Source organism: Hypanus sabinus, chromosome 27 (genome assembly GCF_030144855.1).
Source record: "Hypanus sabinus isolate sHypSab1 chromosome 27, sHypSab1.hap1, whole genome shotgun sequence".
Taxonomy (NCBI): Eukaryota; Metazoa; Chordata; class Chondrichthyes; order Myliobatiformes; family Dasyatidae; genus Hypanus; species Hypanus sabinus.
Genome location: NC_082732.1, coordinates 36,113,502 through 36,141,100, shown reverse-complemented (window position 1 = coordinate 36,141,100; position 27,599 = coordinate 36,113,502). Strand labels below are relative to the sequence as shown.

The following is a 27,599-nucleotide window of genomic DNA, read 5'->3' as shown; positions in this document are numbered from 1 at the left end:
GACCATGGCAGCAACCCCCGCCCCCACCATACCGCTACCATCCATGTACCTATCCAAACTTCACTTAAGCATTGAAATCAAGCTCACATGCACCACTTGTGCTGGCTGCTCATTGCACACTCGCACCACCTACCGAGTGAGAAAGTTTCCCCTTGTGTTTCCGTGAGCTTTTCACCTTTCAACCTTCGCCCATGATCTCTTGAAGTAGTCCCAACCAACCTCAGTGGAAAAAGGCAGATTGCACTTACCCTATCTGTACCCCTTATAATTGTGTTCATCTCTATCAAATCTCCTCTCAATCTACTATGCTCTAAAGAATAGTCCCAACCTATTTAACTTTTCCTTATAACTCAGGTCCTCCAGATCCAGCAACATCTTGGTAAATTTTCTTTATGCTATTTAGACCTTGTTTACATCTTTCCTGTAGATAGGTTGTCAAAACTACATATAATACACCAAATTAGGCTTCATAGTTTGCATTATATGATTGAGTTTCCAATTCAGTGCTAGGTATTTAGAGGCTTCTGCCAATTTCGCAGTGGAAAGTGAGATATTGGCCATCAGACACTGCATGATGATTAGTTCCACAAGTGTTAAAATGGAACAAGTGCAGACATCCCACCTCTACCGGAAGTTCTGGGAGTCTGCCACTTATTGATAGCTGCTCCCTGATGCCCACAAATTATATACAATATCCCGGCAATCGATTTTTTTGGGGGGAGAGGGAGAGGGAGAGAGAAAGAGAGAGAGAGTGAGTGCGTGGGCGCACCATGGCAGTGTTCAAAAAAATATGAAATGTACTTCACCCCAGCCTACACTAAAGTGTACCCCTGCCTAATAGGGGTCAAAAACAATGACTGTTGCTTGCTGCACTGTTTGCTACAGTGAGGCCACTGTCAAGGTGGGGAAGCAACACCTCATATTCCATCCTGTTTGCCTCCAATCTGATGGAATGAACATCGATTTCTTTCTCTAGTAAAATGTTTTTCTCTACACCTTCCTCTTCTATTCTCCACTCTGGCCTCTTGTCAGCTGCCCATCACTTCTCCATGGTGCCCCTTTCTCACATGGTCCACTTTCTCCTTTCAGATTCTCTCTTTCTCAGTCATTTGCCTTTCCCACCTACCTGGTTTCACTCATCACTTTCTAGCTAGTCCTCCATCCCCCTTTTCCACCATTTTATTCCAGCATCTTCCCCCCTTCAAGTCCTGCTGAAGGGTCTTGGTCCAAAAAGTCAACTGTTTAACTTCCCTTTCAGGTTATTTCTGAAGCAATACCACCGCTCTCCAGGAGGGGGCACAGGTGTCCATGAGAAAGATTCACATGTGAATTGTACTTTCATTACAATGCTAAACCCAGCCTATATGTTTTCTGCATTTAAAGAAGTTTTGGTGTTGTTCATTTTTAATCTGTCGCAGATAGTGTCCTGGATGGATAAAAGGTCCTCACGGATGAGACTTACTTTATCCCGAATGGTGTGTTGTTGAAACTGCATTGACTAGGCAGATGGACAGTTTTTCATTACACTCTTTATCTTGAAGTTGGTGGAAAACATTTTAGCTGGTATATGTCCCCCTCCACAGAATACCCAGTCTCTGAGCTGCCGTCAGAGCTACATAAAAATGTAACTGGTCAATTAAGTTTATTTCATTGTACAATTTGCTATCAGGGCACGTGGTACAAAACCTGTCCTTTGACATTCGTCCACTGAAATAATTTGGAATATGAAAAATTAACAAATTGCTTCAGCAGTAAGGTGCAGTCAGTCATTTGCAGACATCCCACCTCTCCCGGAAGTTCCGGGGTCTCCCGCATACAGTATTGATAGCGGCTCCCTGACTCTCGCAAATTAAATATAATATTCCGGCAATGGATTTTTTGAGGGAAGAGCAAGAGCGAGAGGGAGCGTCCTGATTGGTCTCTCTTCCGGCTAAGTAGACCTGTCAGTTTTCTCTGTGGGCGGGCTTTACAGTGAACGTCAAAAACAATGACAGTGTTGCTCGCTGCACTGTTTGCAACAGTGACTTTTCTATTGCCCATGGTGGGTTAAAATGTAAACGACATGTTGGAGAGAGTTCAGCAGGTGTCATTCGTTCATTGGCGTAGCTAACGTTATTTAGGCTAGCTGGCTTGCTGCTAAGGAGCGACTCCATTGCAGACATCCCACCTCCCCCGGGAGTCTCCCGCAAACTGATGGTGCTACCTCCCTGAAATGAGTTTTTGCAGCAATTCTGGGCTCCAGATTCAAAGTCTGTCTCTGGAAGACAGCATTCCTGAATTCTGTATACCAATGGTGCAGGGTAGGATGTCTGCAAATTAAAGGTTATTAGGCTCCATATAAAACCTGATATATATGTGTGTGTGTGTGTGTGTGTGTGTGTGTATAATTTGATTAAGAATTGTTGAAGTAATTCATCACGGGTTGTACGTAAAATATGTTAATTAAAGACGTCGTCGCTTAAAGTAAACACGACGTTACAACGTATTTTGGCCTCCTGCGTCTTCTTTGGATTACAGTAATTTAATGTTTTAAAAAAAGAGAACATTGTCAACGAACCCGAAAGGGCTGCCGACCTGTTAAAGTGGATCGAGATGTCCGAACTAAAAACAAACAGCCCAGCAGGAGCGGAGTCGTCGAGTTGGAAACAGAAGCGGTGAACGGAAGAGTTCACGGTTCATAGAGTCAGCACCGAGTGGTGATAATTGTTAAAACATCAGCAATGGGTGGCTACATCGGGAAGAGTGACGAGTTTGATTAACCAACGGGTAATCGGCTCCGTGTATACCGGGTCATTGAAACTATTCTGATGACATTTCCCTCCCACATCGCCATTGAGTTTGCCGATTGAAAAATATGTAAAGGCAGCGCCCACCAAACTCAGGTCAGGCGGCATCTTTGCAAAAGAGATCGGAGGGCGAGACTCTGCCATCAGCCGCCGGAGCGACACATTTTCCGAATTATTTCCAAGCAGACTGCTGTACATTGTTTTTGAATTAGTTTCATGTTTTGAAGTAACAGATCATAACTTTTACACGATCTTCTGTAGTGACGTGTCAACAATCGCTTTGTTTTTCTCTGAAACTTGGTACCCGTGAAAATAAATCAAAATAAACCCGTGAAAAAGTGACGTAATATCCACTACGCAACATTGAGGAGATCAAAGAAATATAATTCCCCTCGAACTAAGTGGTTAGCAAAACGATACAAAAAAAAGTTACAGGACGAAGGCGATGTCTTTTTTAAACAAAGGGGCTTCCCTTCTTCCACCATCAACTCTGCTCTCAAACGCAACTCTCCCATTTCCCGCACATCTGCCCTCACCCCATCCGCCCACCACCCCACTCGGGATAGGGTTCCCCTTGTCCTCACCCACCACCCCACCAGCCTCCAGGTCCAACGTATAATTCCGTAACTTCTGCCACCTCCAACGGGATCCCAGTACCAAGCACATCTATCCCTCCCCTTTCTGCTTTCCGCAGGGATCACTCCCTACGTGACTCCCTTGTCCACTCGTCCCCCTATCCCTTTCCTTCCCACCGATCCTTGTAAACGGAACAATCATGGGCCAATTTCCAATTAATCTACTAAAAGGCTCATCTTTGGGCTGTGAGAGGAAACTGTGGTGAACTATGTGCCTGTCGGGACACGCCCCTGCTGACTGCTCCTGTGGCTCCTCCCACAGGCCCCTGTATAAAGGAGACCTGCGGCCTGACGCTCGGCCTCAGTCTCCAAGACCTTGTATGATAACCAGTCACTCCTGGTTCCTTCTTCCAGTCAATAAAAGCCGATATCTCGCCTACGTCTCAGTGTGAGTTATTGATGGTGCATCAGAAACCGAAGCACCCGAACGAATCCCACACGCTCCCTGGGGAGGACATACAGAGGCACTGGGTTTGAACTCCGACACCCCAAGCCATAAAGCGCCATGCTAACTGCTGTGCTATCTTAGTGTCCTGGCAAAATTGGTGTTTGGGGTACTGTGGGGTTCCAGGTGAGGCGACACTTCACCTGTGAGTCGGCTGGTGTGGTATACTGCGTCCGGTGCTCCCGATGTGGCCTTTTATATATCGGTGAGACCCAACACAGACTGGGAGACCGTTTCGCTGAACACCTATGCTCTGTCCGCCAGAGAAAGCAGGCTCTCCCAGTGGCCACACATTTTAATTCCACCTCCCATTCCCATTCTGATGTCTATCCATGGCCTCCTGTACTGTCAAAATGAATCCAAACTCAGGTTGGAGGAACAACGCCTTATATACCGGCTGGGTAGCCTCCAACCTGATGGCACGAACATTGACTTCTCTAACTTCCGTTAATGCCCCCCCCCTCCCTTTCTTACCCCATCCCTGACATATTTAGTTGTTTTTTTTCTCTCTCTCTGCCCATCACTCTGCCTGTTCTCCATCTCCCGCTGGTGCTTCCCCTTCCCCCTTCCTTTCTCCCGAGGCCTCCCGTCGCCTGATCCTTTCCCTTCTCCAGCTCTGTATCACTTTTACCAATCACCTTTCCAGCTCTTAGCTTCACCCCACCCCCTCCTATCATTTCGCATTTCCCCCTCCTGCACTACTTTCAAATCTCTTACTATCTCTCCTTTCGGTTAGTCCTGACGAAGAGTCTCGGCCCGAAACATCGACAGCGCTTCTCCCTGTAGATGCTGCCTGGCCCGCTGTGTTCCACCAGCATTTTGTGTGTGTTGTTGTTCGTCGACAGTGCTTCTCCCCATAGATGCTGCCTGGCCTGCTGTGTTCCACCAGCATTTTGTGTGTGTTGTTGTTCGTCGACAGTGCTTCTCCCCATAGATGCTGCCTGGCCCGCTGTGTTCCACCAGCATTTTGTGTGTGTTGTTGTTCATTGACAGTGCTTCTCCCTGCAGATGCTGCCCGGCCCGCTGTGTTCCACCAGCATTTTGTGTGTGTTGTTGTTCATTGACAGTGCTTCTCCCTGCAGATGCTGCCCGGCCCGCTGTGTTCCACCAGCATTTTGTGTGTGTTGTTGTTCATCGACAGTGCTTCTCCCTGCAGATGCTGCCCGGCCCGCTGTGTTCCACCAGCATTTTGTGTGTGTTGTTGTTCATTGACAGTGCTTCTCCCTGCAGATGCTGCCCGGCCCGCTGTGTTCCACCAGCATTTTGTGTGTGTTGTTGTTCATTGACAGTGCTTCTCCCTGCAGATGCTGCCCGGCCCGCTGTGTTCCACCAGCATTTTGTGTGTGTTGTTTGAATTTCCAGCATCTGCAGATTCCCTCGTGTTTGCTCAAAAAAAATACTGTCCCAATTTCTTACACCTCAGATGAAAGTCCTGCTTGTATGTTCGGGAAGAAAGACAAATAAATGTTATGTTCTGTTTCCTGCAGGTTTTGTGCTATTATGGAACGGGGGGGGGGGGGGGGGGGAGTAAATGACTCGGTGACAGGCTCAGCCTCCGCGTTATGTTCTGTTTCCTGTCGGTTTTACACAAGGTTTTACACGTCGCCCCCTACACAATCACTGGGGAGTAAATGACTCGGTGACAGGCTCAGCCTCAGCGTTATGTTCGGTGATAGGTTTACATAGTTCACTCAGCCTCAGCGTTATCCCCGCCCACAGCAACAGAAAGTAAAAGTTTATAGTTTATAGTTTGTGCAGCGTTCGCGTCGCTCTTCCACTGGACCCGGATCCAGTGTCCGCCGCGGGGTGAAGCGCCTTTCCAGTGAGTACCGACATCGCTGAACCGTCTGGGACCAAGTCCCTTCGTTCGGTCGGTTTGGAGCCGGTCTGAGGAGACAGAGGGACGGGGCGAGGGGAGGGGTTCCTGATCCGCCCAGCTCGCGTTTGTTTATTTCTCCCTGTTCGACCGGGCGGTGGGAATGTTCGCGGTGCGGGCCGTGTTTATGCGATATTGCGAGCGCCGAGAGGCTGCCACTTGGCGCCAAGAACCGATCTGCCGAGCGATGGCCGGTTCGCTGACAGACGAGGCCGTTTTCCAGCCAGCACCGTTGGGGGGGAGGGGTGGGGACGTGAACAGAGCGCCCCCTGGTGGCGGAATTACTCACCGCCCCGCGACTGCCCCTTGTCGGTCCGGAGGAGTCGCGGTTCTCCCATGGCAGCGGGATTACTCACCGCCCGGCGACTGCCCCCTGGCGGTCGGGGAGAAGTCGCGGTTGTCCCATGGCAACGGGATTACTCACCGCCCCGCGACTGCCCCTTGTCGGTCCGGAGGAGTCGCGGTTCTCCCATGGCGGCGGGATTACTCACCGTCCGGCGAGTGGTTCCTAGCGGCCGGGAGGAGTCGCGGTTCTCCCATGGCAGCGGGATTACTCACCGCCCGGCCACTGCCCCCTGTCGGTCCGGAGGAGTCGCGGTTCTCCCATGGCAGCGGGTTTACTCACCGCCCCGCGACTGCCCCTTGTCGGTCCGGAGGAGTCGCGGTTCTCCCATGGCGGCGGGATTACTCACCGTCCGGCGAGTGGTTCCTAGCGGCCGGGAGGAGTCGCGGTTCTCCCATGGCAGCGGGATTACTCACCGCCCGGCCACTGCCCCCTGTCGGTCCGGAGGAGTCGCGGTTCTCCCATGGCAGCGGGTTTACTCACCGCCCCGCGACTGCCCCTTGTCGGTCCGGAGGAGTCGCGGTTCTCCCATGGCGGCGGGATTACTCACCGTCCGGCGAGTGGTTCCTAGCGGCCGGGAGGAGTCGCGGTTCTCCCATGGCAGCGGGTTTACTCACCGCCCCGCGACTGCCCCTTGTCGGTCCGGAGGAGTCGCGGTTCTCCCATGGCGGCGGGATTACTCACCGTCCGGCGAGTGGTTCCTGGCGGCCGGGAGGAGTCGTCACGATTGCCGACCGTTGCTCGAAGTTTTTTGTGTTCATTCTGACCTGAAGCACCAGACAGTGATTTCTGCTGGAGACTCAATATATCCAAACGGATCTAAAACTATTAGTCAGTGAAATTGCACTTTGGTCTGAGCTTGTTCAGAGTTCCTCCTTGGGGGTTTCAGCTGCTGGTGTCATTCTGATGTGGCGCTTCGATTCCATTTTCCTGTCTGGACTCCATCCCCTCAGCCCAGTTTTAATGATCTTATAAACTCTTAGTACGTCAGAAATAGAAACTGGAGTTCAGCTTTTGCGCATCCACTACCATTCAATAAGATCTTGACTAATTTTGTTTTTGACCTCTATACCATTTTCCTATTTTCCAAAAATCTATCAATCTCAATTGACATCTGAGCTTCTACAAGCCTTTTGAGAAGGAAATTAACTGTGGTATAAAGATTCTGGTTGAAGAAATCTCTTATGTCTGTCACTCAGGACTGAACCCCTTGTTTCGAGGCTGCAGCCATAGATTCTATACAGTTGCAACGTTTGAAAAATTACCGTCATCCACCCATTTAAGATCTACCAAGGACATCCACCCTCTGAAGAAAACCGAGAAAGAAGAATAAATTAGCTATTTTCTTCTCATCCCTTATTTAAACAAACAATGTTTTATCCTGTATGTATGTTCAGTAGTTCAAATCGAGGCTCCAGTTTGTCAGCAGAAATCTTATTGATTTATGACACTAAGTATTTCAGCTTGGCACAGGAACAGGATCATAGACCCATATATGTAATTTTGCTTCAGACAAGGCATGAATATTATAATTTGTCGTCATTGTCCTTGGCCCAACTGTCTTCTGCTGCGTAAAAGTGTTTTTCTTCATCATGCATGGTGATTTTTTATTGACAAACAAATTAATCTTCAATTTCTAAAAATTGGAGTAGCTGGGTGCATGAACTAAAAAAATTACTGGGTACGCTGTAAGAATTGACTTTCCTCCTAAAGTTGGTGAGTGATGGAATATGTGTTCATCACTGGGTCAGTGCATTCTAGCAAGGAAAAGTTTTGTAAATCAAAGACAAGACAGTCTCATGGCAATGATTGGCTTTCCACCCTCCACACAAACCAAACATTCTCTCAGCAGAATGCACTTCACCTCCAGTATGTAGCACCCACAAATTACTTTGTGAACGTTATCACCACAGAAGAAAATATAAAAAATAGGAGCATTTCTGGCCCATTCTGACCCTCCAGCCCACACATCATTGTACTAAAGAACCATTTTCCTAACCAATTCCCTATCCCTTGATCCCTCTATCGTCCAGCAAACTGCCTTTGTCGATCAATAACTGAGCCGCCACAGTCTGTAACGCAGAGAATCTCAAGAATTTACCACCCTCTGCATGATGAAAATATGCTGAAATCCTAAACGATCTACCCATTATTTTGGGATTATACACACCCCCCTCCATATACATGGAGAGGTAGTGGAAAATGTGGAAAACCTAAAGTTCCTTGGAGTTATGCTGACAATAATAGGCATCTGTTAGTCTCGTGAGACCATGGATTTGCGCCTTGGAAGGTTTTTCCAGGGCACAGCCCTGGGCAGGGTTGAATGGGAGACCGGCAGTTGCCCAAGCTGCAGGCCTTCCCCTCTCCACGCCACCAATGTTGTCCAAGGGAAGGGCACTAGGACCCATGCAGCTTGGCACTGGTGACGTCGCAGAGCAATGTGTTGTTAAGTGTCTTGCTCATGGACACAAACACGCTGCCTCAGCTGAGGCTCAAACCAGTGACCTTCAGGTTTTGCTGACAAAACAGCTGACATGGACCACCAACACCTCGCAGCTTGTAAAAAGGCACAACAAAGACTCTTCATCCTCAGAAAGCTGAAACAGGCCAAACTCCCACAAAAGCTGTTGCTTAACTTCTACAGAAGCACAATTGAAACCATCCTGACCAACAGTGCCACCGTGTGGTGTGCCAGCTGCACAGCCGCAGAGCGACAAGACCTGCATCGCGTGGTGAAGGCGGCCCAGCGAATTGTCAGGATGGAGCTCCCGGACTGGACACTACTCCAGCAGAATCAGGAGGAAAGCAATCAGCATAACCAGAGACACCACACACTCCGGCCACTCCCTGTTTGACCCGCTGCCGTCCAGCAAAAGGTTCAGGACACTACAAGCCAGAACAAATAGACTGAGGAACAGCTTCTACCCCAGAGCTGTGGCCTCCATCACACCACTCCCACAGAACAATGACTGAAACTGTGAGCACACACAAGGACTCAAATACTTGCACCAACGGCACTTTGTGCATTACTGTGATATTCTGGTGCTGCTGCAACTTATTTTCTGCTACTTATCTATTTAATACTGTTTTTCTATTACTGTCTTGTTTTTATCTACTGCTTTATTTAATTGCCTGAGAGGAAGCCAAACATAGTTTCATTGTACCAATGTATAATGACAATAGAGATCATTAAGTTCAATTCAATAATTCTAGACTCCTTAGCAGGGGTATCAGGCTGCCACATCCACCCTGTTGAGCCCTTAAAGAGATTTGTACATCTCAGTGAGGTCATGTTGTACTGTTCTGTGCTCTAAAAGTCCATCTCTTTATGGCACACCCAGGATCTCATATGGTGATGACTTGTTTTTGTTGATTATGAGAACATACACTTAGTTGCCACTTCATTACAGGAGTGGAACCAGGTGTGATCTGCAACTGAAGCTCACTCAGTTCAGGGTTTGACCATTCAGAGATGGTCTTCTGCACATCACTGTTGTCTTCTTCCTGCATGTTAAGCTGCTGGCGTTTAGAGCAGTAGAGAAGATCAACCGTCTGTAGTGGTGTTCAGGGCTTCATTCATCATGTCAGTAGCTTCCCCTCGGTTTTCACTACTGTCAGTCATGCTGGTCCTGGGTGGAGACTCTGGAATACCGTCGCACTCAGATGTAGAAGGATTCTTCATTGCTGTTTCTGTAACAGTTTTGTTTTACCAGTCAGGGTTGTTAGCCCTGGAGGGCCAGTAGACCACTGTTAGTCTGGCCTTTATCCTTTGACCTGTTTGGCATGGGCAACCCATAAAGCCCTGACTCCAGACTGCATATCTCTCTGGGTCATTGAGGCACGCAAACCTCCAAACCCTACGAGAAGATTGTGCTGCTCTTGGAGGACGTCACTATCGTAACGTGTAATTATTTCAGTTGTTGACACCTTCCTGTCAGTTTGAGCCAATCTGGCCATTCTCATCTGACCTCTCATTAACATGGCATTTTCGCCCACAGAACTACCACTCTAGGGATTTCTCTGCCTCCTTCCTGATGGCAGTGGTGAGAAGAGGGCATGGTTGCCTCATGTGCTAACTAGTTTATGTTTCCCTCTCTTGAAAAGAACTTGAGTGACGCCATATCCACTTCCCCAGTAATCATAGTCAGAGTCACATAACAGTCACTGACAGCAGCTTGTTTGATATAAAATTCATCAAACTATTTTAGCTTGCTGGTGTGGTCACTATGTCATGCCATTTATCAATCCCTTCTCAATTGTATAAGTTTTTATTTTGTCTCCCAGAGTAGGTTGAAGAGTTTATTACCTGATGTGTAAGCTTCACAGATTTGTGGGGAGAACTGTTCGATCACCCATCTTTGTCCTACACTTTGGTGCGTTTGTACTATTTTAGTTAAAGTTATAATGTATTTTCTTTTATTTATTGCTGTGGAAGGATTCTGGATTTGAAGAACTGGATACAATTTCCTACAAATTTATTATATTTTATAAAGTATTATTACTTTACGAGTAGCGAAGGGATCGTGAAGTCTGTGTTTAATCTCCATAAACAGCCGATCTGTGGGTAAGTTTAATTATAGTACACCAATAAGCATCGGCTGTTTTAGTTGGGAATTTGAAGGATGTGATACAGTGATGTGCAGAAGAGCATGTCTGAATGCACAACATGTCAGACCTTGAACTGAACTGGGTACAGCTGCAGACGACACTGAGTTCCACTCCTGTGACTAATAAAGTGACAGCTGAGTGAATTTCTGTTCTCAATATCTACAGAGAAAAACATGTCACCATATTGAATCCTGGGTCTACTACAAGGAGAAATGTACCTTCAGAGCAAAACAATATGACATGACTTCAATAAGAAGTACAAAATTTGACTTTTGCAGCTGCACAGTACATTACAAACACAAATTATCTAAACATAAAAACACATACAGCACATTACATAAAATAGTATATTGTAACAATGCTCGAGCAAATACAATCTGAGGTAGGATTCATTTTTTTTCAGGTCAGTTCTTGATATTTATTGCTTATTTATTTTAGTATTTGCATAATTTGTTGTCTTTTGAACACTGGTTGAACACCTATATGATGCGCTCTTTCATTGACTCTATTCTAGTTATTCTATTATGGATTTATTGAGTATGCCCACAAGAAAATGTATCTTATGGTGACATATATGTACTTGGGCAATAAATTTACTTTGAACTTTGAGTTCAAAAAACTGACGGCAGTGGAGAAGTAGATGATGTTGAGCCTTACAGTGTGGGTCTTCAGGGTCCTGTATCTCCTGCCTATTGGTAACCTCTTGTAGGTGTCCTTGTCCGATGTTAATAAAGCTTTAGCGTCTGGAGAATGTAAATGGATGTGTGAACCCTACAGCAGCAAGTCTTCGTGATGCAGGGTCATGACACAAAATGATGGCAATGCGAAGAGAGCATGGCCTGGATGGTGTGGGTCCTTACTGCTGCGTGTGTCCTTGCTGAGACATTGCCTCTTGTAGCTGTCCTTGTCCGATGTTAATAAAGCTTTAGCGTCGGTGAATGTAAGTGAACTTGTGATCCCTAAAGCAGCATTATGCAGAGTCCTGACACAATGATGACAATACCCTTACCTCCATGGATACTGCTTGTTCCACCAAATTCCTCTAGCAGTTTGGGTTTGTTTGCTCACATTCCAGGATTTGCAGCCTCTTGTGCCTGAGCTTTATAATCAGATTTCGGACAATTGTAACAAAAATATTGTAAAAATTGTTCCTTGTTCTCTTCTGATTACGCAGCATGGGGTATCTGCAAATAAAGGAGGAACTGTACACATTTTCAAAGTCAAAATAAATATTATCAGAGTACATCTATGTCAACACATGAAGCCTGAGATTAATTCTTCGGTGGGCGTTCTTTGCAAATCTATAAAACAGTAGCTATAACACAATCAATGAAAGATTAAGTAGAGCGGAGGACAACAAACTGCAAACGTTAGATATAAATAAGTAACAATAAATAACAAAACCATGAAATAGCAAGATAAAGAATACTTAAAGTGATATCATTGGATGTGGGAACATCTCAATGGATGGGCAAGTAAGTGTAGTTATCCCCTTTTGTTCAGGAGCCTGTAGTTTGAGGGATAGTGACTGTTCTTGAAACTGGTGGTGCAAGTACCTTCTACCTAATGCTGGGAGAGTCCAGTACCAGAGGGCATGGTTTGAGAATAAGGGGTAGGTCATTTAGGACAGAGTTAAGGAAAAACTTCTTCTCCCAGAGAGTTGTGGGGGTCTGGAATGCACTGCCTTGGAAGGTAATGGAGGCCAATTCTCTGGATGCTTTCAAGAAGGAGCTAGATAGCTATCTTATGGATAGGGGAATCAGGGGATATGGGGACAAGGCAGGAAACGGGTATTGACAGTAGTTGATCAGCCATGATCTCAAAATGGTGGTGCAGGCTTGAAGGGCCGAATGGTCTACTTCTGCACCTATTGTCTATTGTCTAATGGCAGCAGTGAGAAGAGAGCATGGCCTGGGTAGTGAGGATCTCTGATGATGGATGCTGCTTTCCTACAACAGCATTTTCATGTAGATGTGCTCAGTGGTTGTGAGGGCTTCACCTCTGACGAAACCTTTCAAAGATTATTTTTTTAAAAAGTTTATTAGACTTGTATGAAGAATAAGAATCACAATTCAACCAAAGAGCACATCTACATAAAGACATTGCTCCTTTTTATACTCTTCAAGATCTCTTCAAAAATATAAAATTCCTCTAATACCTTTCTGGACAAACGTGTATTTCCAGAGAGTATTATCTACTCTCAAGGCTGTAGACTGGTACAACTGGTACACTCAGTTCTGGACTGGTCCATTTGTACTTTCTCAAAAAATTCTCACACCCAAACACACAATTTTGTCTTACAAACTTCCATTTTGTGTTAAACACACTTTAGCATATAGTAAGGAGAAATCAAATTTACTTCTTTTAGAACAACTAAATTATCTTTGCACTCTATTATGTAACTTCATTTACAGGTGTCTGGGACATTCTGGAATAATTTTAGATGTTATTCTTGTACACTGACATATCCACAAAATTACAGCTAATGCTTTTTTCTTACTGCATGTTTAAAAACTGAGGCAGAGTTATTTTACTCGCCCATTAACTGAAACACACTTTTGCATTGGGTTTACAGGTTGAGCTGTGAGAAACTGTCAAGCCCTACTACAAACTGGCCAAGAATCCCATGAGGCGGAGGTCTTTGTGAGTAGAAGACAGTAAATGTAAGTTTTATTGTTTAACTGGCCTCAAAACCTATTATTTATTAGACCTGGAACCAAAAGTGGCAAAGTCTCCTTCCATTTCATATTTGGTTAAATGGACTTCCAATAATTACACACAGGAATGAGAAAATGAAGGACATGCTGGAAATCCATCACACACAAAATGCAGGAGGAACTCAGTAGGTCAGGCAGCATCTATGGATAAGAATAAACAGTTGACGTTTTGGGCCGAGACCCTTGTGCAGGTCTGAGAGGGAAGATGGAGGGGGGGAAGATGCCTGAATTAAAAAGTGGGGGGAGGGCAATGAAGCAAGCTGGAAGGTGATGGGTGAAGCCAGGTGGTTGGGGAAAGGTCAAGGGCTGGAGAAGAAAGAAACTGATAGGAGAGGGGAGTGAATGGTAGAAGAAAGAAGTGGGGGGATGAGAGGTATTTCAGAAGGCTTGCTTGACTGAGAACCATTTAGTAAATCCTCAGAGTTGTCTAATTGTGTTTTGCAGATACTAAAGGATGCATCTAGTTCCAATGGAGACTGAGAACTGGAAATCACTGCCTGTCATCCCAGGTGTCTCACTGTTAACAGCGTTGCTCATCACTGTATGGACAGTCATTGGTTGTGATCTTGCACTGATTTTCACAGGTCTGCAGTTTATGCCATTTCAACATCATTTTCTAGACTTGCACATTGATATTTATATTTATAATTCAGAGATAACCCAGTTGGATAAAGACATCATCTAGAGCAAGGGGTCCTTGCCCTTTTTGTGTAATGGCCCCCTACCATTAACCAAAGGGGTCTATGGACCTCAAGTTGGGAACCACTGGTCTAGAGATACCTATTGTTGTATCTGGAGAATAGATGAAAATAGGCAAATGAGTTTTAAACAAAGCCTGTATTTCATTTACACTGAAAGTAATTAAGCAAATTAGTGAAATAAGATGCATGATGGAATGAGGCTCCCGTATTGTGGACACGGCACAGGGTGAATTTCTAATCCTCTAGGTTTCTGCACCTGGAGAAATATCGGAAAAGTTTACACATCCTAGTGGCAAAGCATGTAGTTGAATGTGTGGAGAAGTTTATAAACCTTGATGGTAGAATGGTGTTGTGAATGTGGTATGGAAGAATTAGAATTGTTTCTGGAGCTAAAGTTAAATTAGGCAGTTTAGCTTTGTTAAGAGTTGCTGGACCTATATTGTGTGGATCTCAATGTTGAAACATGTCATTACTTAATAAGCAAAAGGTACTGTTACTTGGATTAACTGCTGGTGCAAGGTGTACCCAAGAATCAAGATTGAATTTAGCTTTAGCATGAAACAGAAGATACACATAAAGTCAAGTCTATTTGTTAAATATCAGAACAACACAATTCACTGGACTGACAAGCACTTCCTTTTTTTTGTGTTTTTCTGTCACCTTTCTGCAGGAAACCACTGGGGTCACGTCAGTAGCAGGAGGTGGCACGGATTGGAATCCATCGATAAATCAATAGTGCTCAGTAAGAGAAATGGGTAAGCAGTGACGTGGATCTAGAACTATTGTTACTCTAATTGGGTGATAGTATTAGTCTGAAATGGCCTGTCTCTTATTTTCATCCTGAGACCCCTTGTTGTTCTAAACCAGAGCAAGCATCCTCCTTGTATCTACTCTGTTGAGCGTCCCAAGCATTTTGTCCTTTGCAATGAGGTCAGCTGTCATTTCTCTGAGCTGTAGAGAATAGATGCCTTCCTAACTCTAGCAAGTACAGTTATCCCTGTTTGATTCACTGAAATACCACAGATTATTTAGGACAGCTGTCCATATTTAACAAAGCTTTTCTTACTATAACAAAATGGAGACTAATCACTGTGAATAATACTTTTTATGTTCCATAAGAGTATTAACATAGGAGGAGAATTAGGCCATTTGGCCCATTGTTTCTGCTCTGCCACTTTATCAGGGCTGATCTATTAACTCTACTGGCTTCTCCCCACCTTTGACTCTCTTACTAATCATGAACCTATCAACCTCCGCTTTAAATCTACACAATGACTTGGCCTCCATTGCCATTTGTGGCAAAGTATTCCACAGATTCACCACCCTCTGGCTAAAGAAATTCCTTCTCACCATTGTTCTTTTTTTTAAACTTTTTTATTGCATTTTTAAATGATTACAAAGTATGAAAAAACAATGTATATAACCCTCCCCTTAACCCCTCCCCCCTAACTGCCCTATAGAAAAAAAAGAAAGAAAGAAAGAATGCCTGGTTGTTGGAAGATCTGCACATGCTCCATGGAATTCGTAATAACTTTAATATGTATATTTATTTCTTTCCCCTAATAACCAATTGTTTCATCTTCAGAGCATCTATACATTTAATCCTGTCTTTTGTAAATAAGGGCTCCAAATTTTCAGAAATGTTTCATATTTATCTCTTAAATTATAAGTAATTTTTTCTAATGGAATACAACCATAGATTTCTTTCTTCCAAGAATCTATACTTAAATGTGTATCCGATTTCCAAGTAACTGCAATCGCTTTTTTGGCTACTGCCAGTGCAATTTTTATAAATTCTTTCTGATACTTATTTAGTTTGAGTTTCGGTTTTATCCCTTCAATATCACCTAGTAAAAATAATATTGGATTATGAGGAAGTTGTGTTCCTGTAATTTGTTCCAGTAAAAGTCTTAAATTTGTCCAAAAAGGTTGAATTTTAGAGCAAGACCATGTCGAATGTAAAAAAGTACCAGTTTCCTGGTTACATCGGAAACACTGATCCGATAAATTTGGATTTAATTTTTTTATTTTTTGTGGTGTAATATATAATTGATGTAGAAAATTATACTGCACTAATCTTAACCGAACATTTATTGTATTTGTCATACTATCAAGACATAGTCTTGACCAATTTGTTTCTTCAATTTTAATATTCAAATCACTTTCCCATTTTTGTCTTGACTTATGGACTCCTTGTTTAATTACCTGTCTTTGAATCAAGTTATACATGCAAGATATAAATTTTTTAATATTTCCTTTTTGAATTAAAATTTCTATTTCATTAGATTTCGGCAATAACATTGTTTGACCTAATTTTTCTCTTAAATACGCCCTTAATTGAAAGTAACAAAATAAAGTGTTGTTTGATATTTTATATTTATTCTTTAATTGATCAAATGACATTAATATTCCTCCTTCAAAACAATTCCCTATATATCTAATCCCATTTTGAATCCAATTATATAAAAGTTGATTGTCCATTGTGAAAGGAATAAGTCTATTTTGAATTAAAGATCTCTTTGCTAATAAAGATTTTTTTGTCTCATCATCAACATTTATCTTATTCCATAGATCAATCAAATGTTTTAATATAGGAGATTCTTTCTTTTCCCGTATCCATTTAGATTCCCATTTGTATATAAAATCTTCTGGTACATTTTCTCCTATTTTATCTAATTCTATTCTAATCCATACCGGTTTATCTTTCTTGAAAAAAGATGCAATAAATCTAAATTGATTTGCTTTATAATAATTCTTAAAATTTGGAAGTTGTAATCCTCCTAGATCAAATTTCCATGTCAATTTTTCCAACGATATTCTTGACATCTTACCTTTCCAGAGGTATTTCCTCACATATTTGTTTAACTCTTGAAAAAACTTCTGGGGTAATTGTATTGGTAATGATTGAAATAAATATTGTAATCTAGGGAATATATTCATTTTTATAGTATTTACTCTACCTACTAATGTTATTGGTAATGCCATCCATTTTTCAAGATCTTCCTGAATTTTTTTCAAAAGTGGTAAGTAATTTAATTTGTATAAGTTTTTTATATCATTATCAATTCTTATACCTAAATATTTTATACCATTTGCTGGCCATCTAAATTGAGTTATTAATCGACATTGATTATAATCTCCTTTAGTAAGAGGTAAAATTTCACTTTTATCCCAATTTATTTTATAACCCGATATTTTCCCATATTCTTCTAGTCTATAAGATAATTTGCGTAGTGAATGTAATGGATCTGTTAAATAAAGTAGAACATCATCAGCAAATAAGTTAATCTTGTATTCTTCCTGGTTAACTCTGAAACCCTTAATATCTGGGTCCATTCTAATTAATTCAGCTAATGGTTCTATTGCCAACACAAATAAAGCAGGTGATAGTGGGCAACCTTGCCGAGTTGATCTTGTTAACTGAAATGATGTTGAAATTTGACCATTTGTCACTACTTTAGCTTTGGGATTAGTATTTAAGGTTTTAATCCATTTTATAAATGATGTTCCTAGTCCATATTTTTCCAATACCTTAAATAAAAAATCCCATTCCAATCTATCAAATGCTTTTTCTGCATCTAAAGCAACTGCCACACTCATTTCCTCCCTCTTTTGTGCTAAATGGATTATACTAAATAACCGAGTTACATTATCTGCCGATTGTCTATTCTTGATAAATCCTGTTTGATCCATATGCACTAATTTTGGTAAGCATTTAGATAATCTATTAGATAAGATTTTTGCTATTATTTTATAATCAGTGTTTAATAAAGAAATAGGTCTATATGATGCTGGTTTTAAAAGGTCTCTGTCTTTTTTTGGCAATACTATTAAAATAGCTGTTGAAAAAGATTCTAGAAGTTTATGCGTTCTTTCCGCTTGATATATTAACTCCATAAAAGGAGGAATTAATAAATCTTTAAACTTTTTATAAAATTCAGGTGGAAAACCATCTTCTCCTGGAGATTTATTACTTTGAAGTGATCCCAAAGCTTCTTCAACTTCCTTCAATGTAAAAGACATACCTAATCCCTTCTGTTCTTCTGAATTTAATTTTGGAAGAGTTATTTGTGATAAAAATTCTTCTATCTTAACGTCATCATTCTTTGATTCTGATTTATACAACTCAGAATAAAAATTCTTAAAAGCCTCATTAATTTCTAGAGGTTTATAAGTAATTTCATTCACTTTTGTTCGAATTGCATTTATTGTTTTAGAAATCTGATCTGTTTTTAACTGCCATGCAAGAACTTTATGTTATCTTTCACCTAATTCATAATATCTCTGTTTAGTTCTCATAATTGCTTTTTCTGTTCGATATGTCTGGAGTGTATTATAACTTCTTATTAATAAGTTGTCTTCGTTTTTCTTCTGTCATATTTCTTTGAGATTCTTTTTCTAATTTTATAATCTCTTTTTCCAATTGATCTATTTCTATCATATATTCCTTCTTAATTTTAGAAGTATAACTTATTATCTGGCCTCTCAAATATGCTTTCATTGCTTCCCACAATATAAATTTATCATCAACTGAATGTAAATTTGTATCTAAAAAGAACTGAATCTGCTTTTTCATAAAATCACAAAAATCTTGACGTTTTAGTAAAATTGAATTAAATCTCCATCTATAAATTGATTCCTCTTTATCTATCATTATCATTGTCATTATTAAAGGAGAGTGATCAGACAATATTCTTGCTTTATATTCCACGTTTTTCACTCTATCTTGAATATTTGTTGATAATAGGAAAAAATCTATCCTTGAATATGTTTTATGTCTATTTGAATAGAATGAATAATCCCTTTCTTTTGGATTGATTCTTGTCCATATATCAATCAAATTTAAATCTTTCATCAATGATAGAGTTAATTTTGCTTCTTTTGATTTTGTAATAGCCTTTGTTGATCTATCTAAAACTGGATCTAAACAAAAATTAAAATCTCCACCTATTAATATTTTATCATGTGCATTAGCCAAATTCAAAAAGACCTCCTGTATAAATTTTACATCATTTTCATTTGGTGCATAAATATTCATAAGAGTCCATAGTTCTGAAAAAATTTGACAATGTATAATTAAATATCTTCCTGCCGAATCAATTAATACATTTTGTATTTTAATTGGTAAATTTTTATTAACCAAAATTGCAACTCCTCTTGCCTTTGAGTTAAATGAAGCTGCAATAACATTTCCAACCCAGTCTCTTTTTAATTTCTGATGTTCTATATCCGTTAAATGAGTTTCTTGTAAGAAAGCTATATCTGTTTTCATTTTTTTAATGTATGTTAAAATTCTTTTTCTTTTTATTGGTCCATTAAGCCCATTAACATTAAAACTTAAAAAATTAAATAAATTAGTCATTATTTTTACTTATGTTACTCCAATCTATAATAATACCTAATCTTTCAACTTTCATTGTATCCTGGGAAATCTTTTTAGAAGTCTCCATGTTGCTATGTGTGTCCCCACCAATCATCCAGGCAAAAGAATAGAAGAAAAATAGAAAATAAAGAAAAAAACAAAATACCCCCCTACTAACGTTGTGAAAGAAAGGAAACACAACATTACCCCCCTCTATTGTACGGGTCATGGCAATCGCCATGATTACACACGTGAATCCCGTAGTAACCGATTCAAAGCTCCCCAGCCCCCCCGCAACATAAAAAAATATATAAAAAAAACATACTATTCTCAATTAATATTTCTAAAATATTACTTTTCTCCCTTATATCGTCCTTAAATGTCCATCAGTTCCATTTGCTTTCTCTGTCTTCGTCTTTAACCATTACATTTAGAAATCTCTACTTTTAATTAACGAAGAGATGAAAGTTTTTGTGCAAACACCTCCGCATCTTGATAATCAGAAAAAAATCTTTTTCCTTCCTCCAAAAAAATTATCAGTGTTGCTGGGTGACGCATTAAAAACTTATAACCTTTTTCCCACAAAACCTTTTTAACTGGATTAAATTCTTTCTTTCTCTTCAAAAGGTTATAACTTATATCAGGATAAAAAAGAACTGGTTTCTCAGCTATCATCAACGGACCTTTTCTTCTTTTAGCACCCTGGGCAGCCGCCCTCAAAATCTTTTCTTTATCCTGGTATCTTAAACATCTTATCAAAATTGATCGCGGATTTTGATCATCTTGAGATCTTGGTCTTAAGGCTCTGTGCACCCTTTCAATCTCAATTAAAGTTTCTTCTCCCATTTCCAATTTTTCAGGAATCCATTTTTGAAAAAAATTTATTGGGTCTTCTCCTTCGGTACCTTCTTTAAGTCCAACAATTTTAATATTGTTGCGTCTACTAAAATTTTCAAGTTTATCAATTTTTCCCACGAGTTGTTTTCTTTCTGATGTCCAGGCATCATTATCATCTTCCATCCTCTTCATTCTTCCCTCCATTTCTTCCATTTTGACGTCCAAATCTGTAATTTTCTTTTCCATTTTTTCCTGTTTCTTTGTCATTTTATCAAACATAGCCTCCATATTTGTTATTTTTTCTGTAATTACTTTTAATGCATTTAATTTTTCTAATTTATGCATTATTTGCCTCAAAGTCTTTTTTGTATTTTCAGAGGAACTTTCATCTTGATCTCCATCTTCGTCTGATTTTTCCAGAGAGTCTGGCTCTCTCTCAGACTCACTTTCACTGTCGGTTTCAGTCGTTGCTGGGTTTTGTAGTTCTGGTTGCTCTCTTTTGCGCATGCTCGTTCCTTTACGCTTGCGCAGTTCTCGTTGATCTTTCCCTTTAGAAATGGCCGATGCTGCCGCAGTCTCCTTTTCTGTTTCACCGGTGGTGTGTTGTACCTGAGTCCGCGGTTCTTCGGTAGATGTAGGCCTTGATTCTGTTCCAACTTGAGCGGTCTTCGCGGTAGCAGTTTTCTTCGTCCTCTGTTTATGAGGCATAGCTTAAAACAATCCGGAGTAGTTTATAAGTAACCTTAAAAAAGTATTAATTAACTTTTCTTCACTTAAACATTAATTTATTAACTTTTTTACGGGAGGGCTGGGTTCCAGCGTCTCAATCCTATGTCATCACGTGACGTCCCCCCTCACCATTGTTCTGAGGGGACATTCGTCTATTATGAGGCTGTACCCTCTGGTCACAAACTTCCCCATTATAGGAAACATCCTCTCCACATCCACTCTATTTAGGCCTTTCAATATTCAATAGATTACAATGAGATCCCCCTTTATTCTTCTAAACTCCAGCCCAGAGCAATTAAATGCTCCTTCCATGTTCTCCATTTCATTCCCGCGATCATTCTCATGAACCTCCTCTGTACCCCCTCCAATGTCAGCACATCCTTTCTTAGGAAAGGGGCCCAAAATGCTCACAGTGCTCCCAAGTGTAATGTGACCATTCTTGCCTTTTTGTCTCTTGTCGGTATCATTAATGCCAGGATGCTCCACTTGTTCATAACAATGTATTGTGTGTATTCTTGGTTTCAAATCACCCCAGCAGCTCTAAGGATTGCACTTCCTCTCAGGACAAATGGCAAGTTACAGTATAAGTGGTAACACAATACTGGGTGCAGCACAAAAGTGAAGAACATGTGTTGGCTGTCCAGCGATGACCAAGACCTGTGCAGGAGGAATCTTGTTGCGCTGGAGCAGCTCCACTCTCTCAGCCTCACAAATCTTGGTGCAATGGTATGAAAAATTGTCATGACTGGAGATTTCCTTGCCTGCGGTGGATAGCCATGACATTTCGTATCTTTTCATGCCCCTCGCTCTCCATGAAGCAGTGCAGCATTGCCTTCTTGGCTGTTAGATCTTGTAGTTGATCTCATCTGCCCAGTCTGCTGGAACTGGCTTCTCATGCTGGGGCAAGCAAATCCCTGTCTCACTGTCTCCCGGCTACCTTCACTTGGTTCACCTCTCCTGTCGAAGCCGTGTGGCCAATGTTGACTGCAAACAGTTTCTTGGCCAGAGGTGAGAGCTGGGTGACAGGTGGGGACCAAAGGTGGATGAGCTGCCCCTGAGTGGGCACGACAAGCCTGCCACCAGAGGTGCTACCCCTCCCTGGACACCCCATACACCACACAGAGAATTAACTTCAAGACATTGGAGCATACAGTGAAATGTGTTGATAGCAGCAAATCAAATCAGCGAGGATAGTGTTGGGGTGTCTGCAAGTGCCACCACGTTCCCAGCACCAACATGGTATGTCTACAACTCATCAGCCCTAACTGTACCTCCGTGGAATATGGGAGGAAACCCAAGCAATCACAGGGCGTGCGTGCAACTCCTTACAGGCAGAAATGGGAATTATATCCCAATCTAACAGTTGGTGTTGCAAAACACTACTCGACCATGCCTGTACATTATATATATTTATAGGGCAGCAATGAAGGTTCTCCATCTCTGGCAGTGTTCAGGGCTTCCTTTGTCACGTCAGTAGCTTCCTCTTGAATCTTCGAGAAGACACTGTCAAATTGGTAAAGAATGCTGTGTTTAATGAGGCAGATCAGGATGACGAAGAAATATCAAAATCTCATGCCAAAGAGCTTACAATAAGGATCAAGTGGTCACGCATCAAGAGGTATATTTAATGTCAGAGAAATGCATACAATATACATCCTGAAATTCTTCTTCGCAAACATCCATGTAAACAGAGGAGTGGCCCAATGAATGAACGACACTTAAATGTTAGAACCCTAAAGCCCCCACCAGCTCCCCTCTCCACGGACAAGCAGCAGCAAGGCAACCCCCCCCCCCACACCAGCAAAAACGTATCGGCGCCCCCCCCCCCACAAAGCATCTCTATGTGTCTCTCTCCCCCTCCCTCCAAGAAGGGAAAAGAGGTGACCCCATTTCACCAGTTGAGGGGAGACACAATAAAACAACTCGCTGATTTATGGTGTTCAAAGTCTCTGCGTCGCTTTTTCCATGCTCTGTGCCTCTGGGTACACAGTCAACAGCAATCCTGCAGCTTCCTTGTTCTCCCATGACACATCAGTCGTTGGTGGTGGCATCAGCCTTGAATCAGCCCGCCTCCAGAGCCGCGAAAATTGGCCTCCTAGGCTGCATACTTGGTATATCGAGAAGTGACCAAACATGAGGCCCGCAAAGAACTGAACTCAGTGTGTAACTCCACATCAGGGTCTTCAAAAGAGAGTTGAAGGGGTTCTCATGGAGTGAGATCAGCTTTGGATTTGCTCCATTACCTTTACTTTTTTTAACCCATGATCACCCTTATTTAACCTATTCTTACCTACACTAGAAGATTTTTATTCTTTTGAATCATCTTCGAGTTTGTACTGTGAATTTTGAAGATATGTGCACAGAAAGGGTCTTAAGATCTAAAGGGCGAGAGCCCAAAAATGGGAAAGATTCTGATGGCACCAGAAAGAAGAAAAATCCTAAATCTAAGTGTACTGAATTAACTTACAACATGTTGTTGGAGCTTTTAAATGAAAAATTTGAAGAACAACGCCAAAGTTTTAAAGAAGATTTAAAGTCAGTCCAGGATTCTGTGGAAGCGATTGGTCACAAAGTTAAACAGCATCAAACTACAATCGTAAGTTTGCAAGAGGATGCTTGGATGGGAGATTTGAAAATTGAGAATTTGTAACAAAAATTATCCTCGATGATTAAACAGTTGGAGACTCTTAAATCCAAGAGCATCGATTTTGAAAATCGATCCAGAAGACAGAACTTACGTATAATTGGTCTCCCTGAAGACATCGAGAAAGGGGACCCTTCAAAGTTTTTCTCTTAACTTTTTAAGGATATGTTCCCCTCTGAATTCCCAGAAAACCCTCCATTACTGGACCGCGCCCTTCACTCCACGCGCCCGACACCGATCTCCTCAACTAAACCACGAGCTGTAATTGCCTGATTTCACTATGTTCATGTTAAAGAGCATCTTATCCGCTTTGCTTGTCAGCAAGGTATGATTAATTTTCAAGATTGCCATTTCCGCCTTGTGGAGGATTACAGTCCGAAAGTGATGAAGGTGCGGCTCACTTTTAAATCTTTGATGTCGGAAAGTTATGAGAAAAATCTCAAACCAGCGTTACTATATCCTGCGCACCTAAGAATCTCCCCCTCGGAAGGACCACGTCGCATTTTTCTCTTTACAACTGAAGCTCGATGTTTCCTGGATGAGCGCTATCCTACTGCTTCAGACTCTCGGCTCTAATAAATGTATGGCTTTCCCAGTACTGGCTCTGTCCTTTCGTATTCTTTTAAAGCCTATAATCATCGTATGAAGTTTGATCTTTATAAGTTTAAGATTTTCGTTTTTGGTTACTAGTGTAGGTTCATTTTATACTTCAATTAAAGTTTTTCTTCATTGATGTATTTACTTTTTTAATTTACTAATTTTAACTATTTAGTTTTTGTTCTGGACACTATTATTAATAATTTGATGGTGAATTTTTATTGTTTTGGATAAATATCTTGTTTTTCTCATTTTTCATTTAATTAAAATGGCAGTTTGTTTTTCTTTCTTTTATACACCCTTTGTTCTTATGCCTCACCTATTTTTTTTGTCGTCTTCCCATAATGCTTTTTTTTATAACTTTATTATTAAATGCTCTTGTTTTTAACCGACTTATAATATGTACCGGTGCTTACTCTTTTTTTTTCTTTTTAGAAGCTATATTACGAAGACTGTTTCAGGATAGTGTTTTAATTTTTTTGGGGATTTTGGGTGGTTCTTTTTTTTTAAACATATATCTTTGGAGTTGCCTTCTGGAGACATGGGGGTAGATTTAGTGTTATTCTTTTTTCTGACCTTCTTCAGATCCAGCTTGGGGGCTTCGTGGGTGGAGGGTGGGGGGTCTTTTCTATTAGTTTTTCTAGTTTTTTTTCATTTGGGCTGATTTAGAACTACCAAAATGTCTACTGCGTCTTCACTTTCGGTTCCTGTCTGAATTTTTGTCCCTCTTCCGGGTTCATGAGTTCACGGTATAGTTAACTCTTTATATACCAAAGGGTTGATCCTAGGAAATATGGCTCAGACTATTAATTTTGTCCCTTGGAATACAAATGGTTTAAACCATCCAATTAAATGGAAAAAGATTTTTAAAGTATTCCAAAGACTAAACGCTGATATTATTTTTGTACGAGAAACTCATGTGAGGAAAGAGGACAATCAATGTTTTTTTAGGTTTTGGTAGGGCCAACAGTATCATTCGAACTTGCATGCCGAAGTAAAAGGAGTTTTGATTTTTATAGACTCCTCAATTACATTTTTTTCAGTATGATGTTATTTCAGATCCAAATAGTACATTTTTGTTAATTACTGCGTTACTTTTTAATAAAAAGGTTGCTATGGTTAATGTTTATGCTCCAAACGTGGACTATCTTGATTTTTTTAAAGTCTTCATTTACTTCCCTACCTAATCTAAATGAATACATGTTGATAATGGGTGGTGATTTTAATTATTGTTTAATTCCCTTGATGGATAGATCTATATCCACTCAGACTTTACCAAATAAGTTGGCTACTCTTATCAACTCTTTTTTGACTGACTCTGGAATTTTGGATATTTAGAGATTTCTACACCCTAAGGACAAAAAGATTTCATTCTTCTTACATGTTTATCATTCCTATTTGAGAATTGATTACTTTTTTATTGACTCTTGTTTTATTCCATCTGTAATTGATTGTAATTATGACATTATAGCCATTTCTGATCATGTGCCAATGAAACTTTCTATTAAATTAATGGATACAGCTCCTAGCAGACGACTTGTTATTATATATTTCTAATCCTGAGAAATCCATTCCCGCAGTTATATCCCTGTTGGCTCAGTTTAGTAATTTTTCTGGTTAGTAATATACCTTTAACTTTCCAAGCTAAATAGACTTGGTCCATAATAGAGGGATAAAAAAAGAAATTAGATTTAATACGAATTGCTAAAATAAATTGATTCAACCCAAAGAATTTCTGAAATTGAAACCGTATTCGTAAAGTGTATTTAACTATCGGATTGTCAATTTGTTTATACAATTTAGAAAAAGCAAAGGGAAGTGAGGTCCCTAAGGTAGAATCCAATGTGAACACTTGTACAGATTTGGTTTCCAAATTTACCCAGTGAGGACTTGAAGTTACATCCAAGTCCCATAACCAACATTTCATATATCAGATATTGATTGCCCAATAATAAAATCTAAAATTCGGCAAAGCCTCCTTTTTAGACTTATGTAAGTATCCTTTACCTAACCTAGGATTATTATTCTGCCAGATATATGAAGAAATTTTAGAATCAACATTATCAAAAAAGGATTTCGGAATAAAAATCGGTACCGCTTGAAACATATCTAAAAATTTAGGTAAAATAATCATCTTAATAGCATTGATCCGACCTATCAGTGACAGAGACAATGGTGACCATTTAGTAAACAAATGTTTAATCTGATCAATTAAAGGTAAGAAATTAGCATTAAATAAATCCTTGTGCTTTTTTGTAATTTTAACCCCTAAATATAATAAAGTGATCAGTAACCAATCTAAAAGGTAAACTTCCATAAATTGGAACCTGCATACTTAGGGGAAACAGTTCGCTCTTATTAAGGTTCAGTTTGTAACCAGAAAAATTCCTAAACTGAGCCAACAAGGATATAACTGCGGGAATGGATTTCTCAGGATTAGAAATGTATAGTAACAAGTAGTCTGCATATAATGATAACTTACGTATCTCCATCCCACGAGTGATGCCAAGAAGGTTAGGTGATTCTCATATAGCAATTGCTAAAGGTTCCAGGGCAATATCAAATAGTAATGGACTAAGAGGATAACCTTGCCTGGTACCCGAAATAAGCGAATAAAGGGAGATCTTTGGTTATTAGTAAGAACCAAGGCTACTGGAGTGTGATATATCAATTTAATCCAAGATATAAATGTCAGACTAAAGTTATATTTCTCAAGCATAGTAAATAAATATGGCCACTCAACTCTATCAAAGGCTTTCTCAGCATCTAAAGAAATGGCACATTCTGGGGTGTTACATGAAGGAGTGTAAACAATATTCATTAATCTCCTAATATTAAAAAATGAATAATATTTTTTTAATAAATCGAGTTTGGTCCTCAGAGATAGTTTGAGGTAATACCTCCTCCAACCTGGTTGCCAGTATCTTGGAAAAGATCTTAAAATCTACATTCAACAGGGATATAGGTCTATAGGATGCATAATCAGTTGGATCTTTATCTTTTTTTAAAATTAAAGAAATAGAAGCAGTATAAAATGATTGTGGTAATTTACCTAATCTAATTTCTTCTTCAAAAACCTTGCATAACCAAGGAGAAAGAGTAGAAGAAAAAGAGCTTGAAAAATTCAACTGTATACCCATCTGGACCTGCTGCTTTTCCAGATTTCATTGAGGAAATAACACCTTTTATTTCTACATCTGTAATAGGAGTTTCTAATGTCAAACATTCTTCAGGTGATAGTTTAAGAAAATTCAATTTCCCTAAAAAATCATACTTGGTATTGAGATCATGAGGAAATTCAGAGTGATATAGAGGTATA

General features: G+C 40.6%; 2 protein-coding genes across 8 annotated transcripts in view; one reads left to right on the top strand and one right to left on the bottom strand.

Moving 5' to 3' along the window:
• Positions 1-6,364, bottom strand: part of LOC132382223 (tumor necrosis factor receptor superfamily member 5-like) — a 43,866-nt gene extending 37,502 nt beyond the window's left edge. Inside the window, exons 1-2 of one of the 6 annotated variants that reach the window (XM_059952231.1) lie at positions 6,234-6,337; positions 4,584-5,298 (exon numbers count right to left, since the gene is read on the bottom strand). The gene's annotated coding sequence lies outside the window, so the exon portion shown is untranslated. The other 5 variants (XM_059952233.1, XM_059952236.1, XM_059952234.1 and 2 more) reach the window with 5 other exon arrangements.
• LOC132382219 (tumor necrosis factor receptor superfamily member 5-like) overlaps positions 5,464-27,599 on the top strand; it is a 71,148-nt gene continuing 49,012 nt past the window's right edge. The window contains exons 1-4 of one of the 2 annotated variants that reach the window (XM_059952223.1): positions 5,464-5,688; positions 13,269-13,356; positions 13,855-13,994; positions 14,782-14,866. In XM_059952223.1, the coding sequence (XP_059808206.1) occupies positions 13,865-13,994; positions 14,782-14,866 (215 nt within the window). In that variant the 5' untranslated portion in view covers positions 5,464-5,688; positions 13,269-13,356; positions 13,855-13,864. Of the gene's footprint in view, positions 5,689-10,520; positions 10,650-13,268; positions 13,357-13,854; positions 13,995-14,781; positions 14,867-27,599 lie in introns of those variants that run through there. The other variant, XM_059952224.1, reaches the window with a different exon arrangement.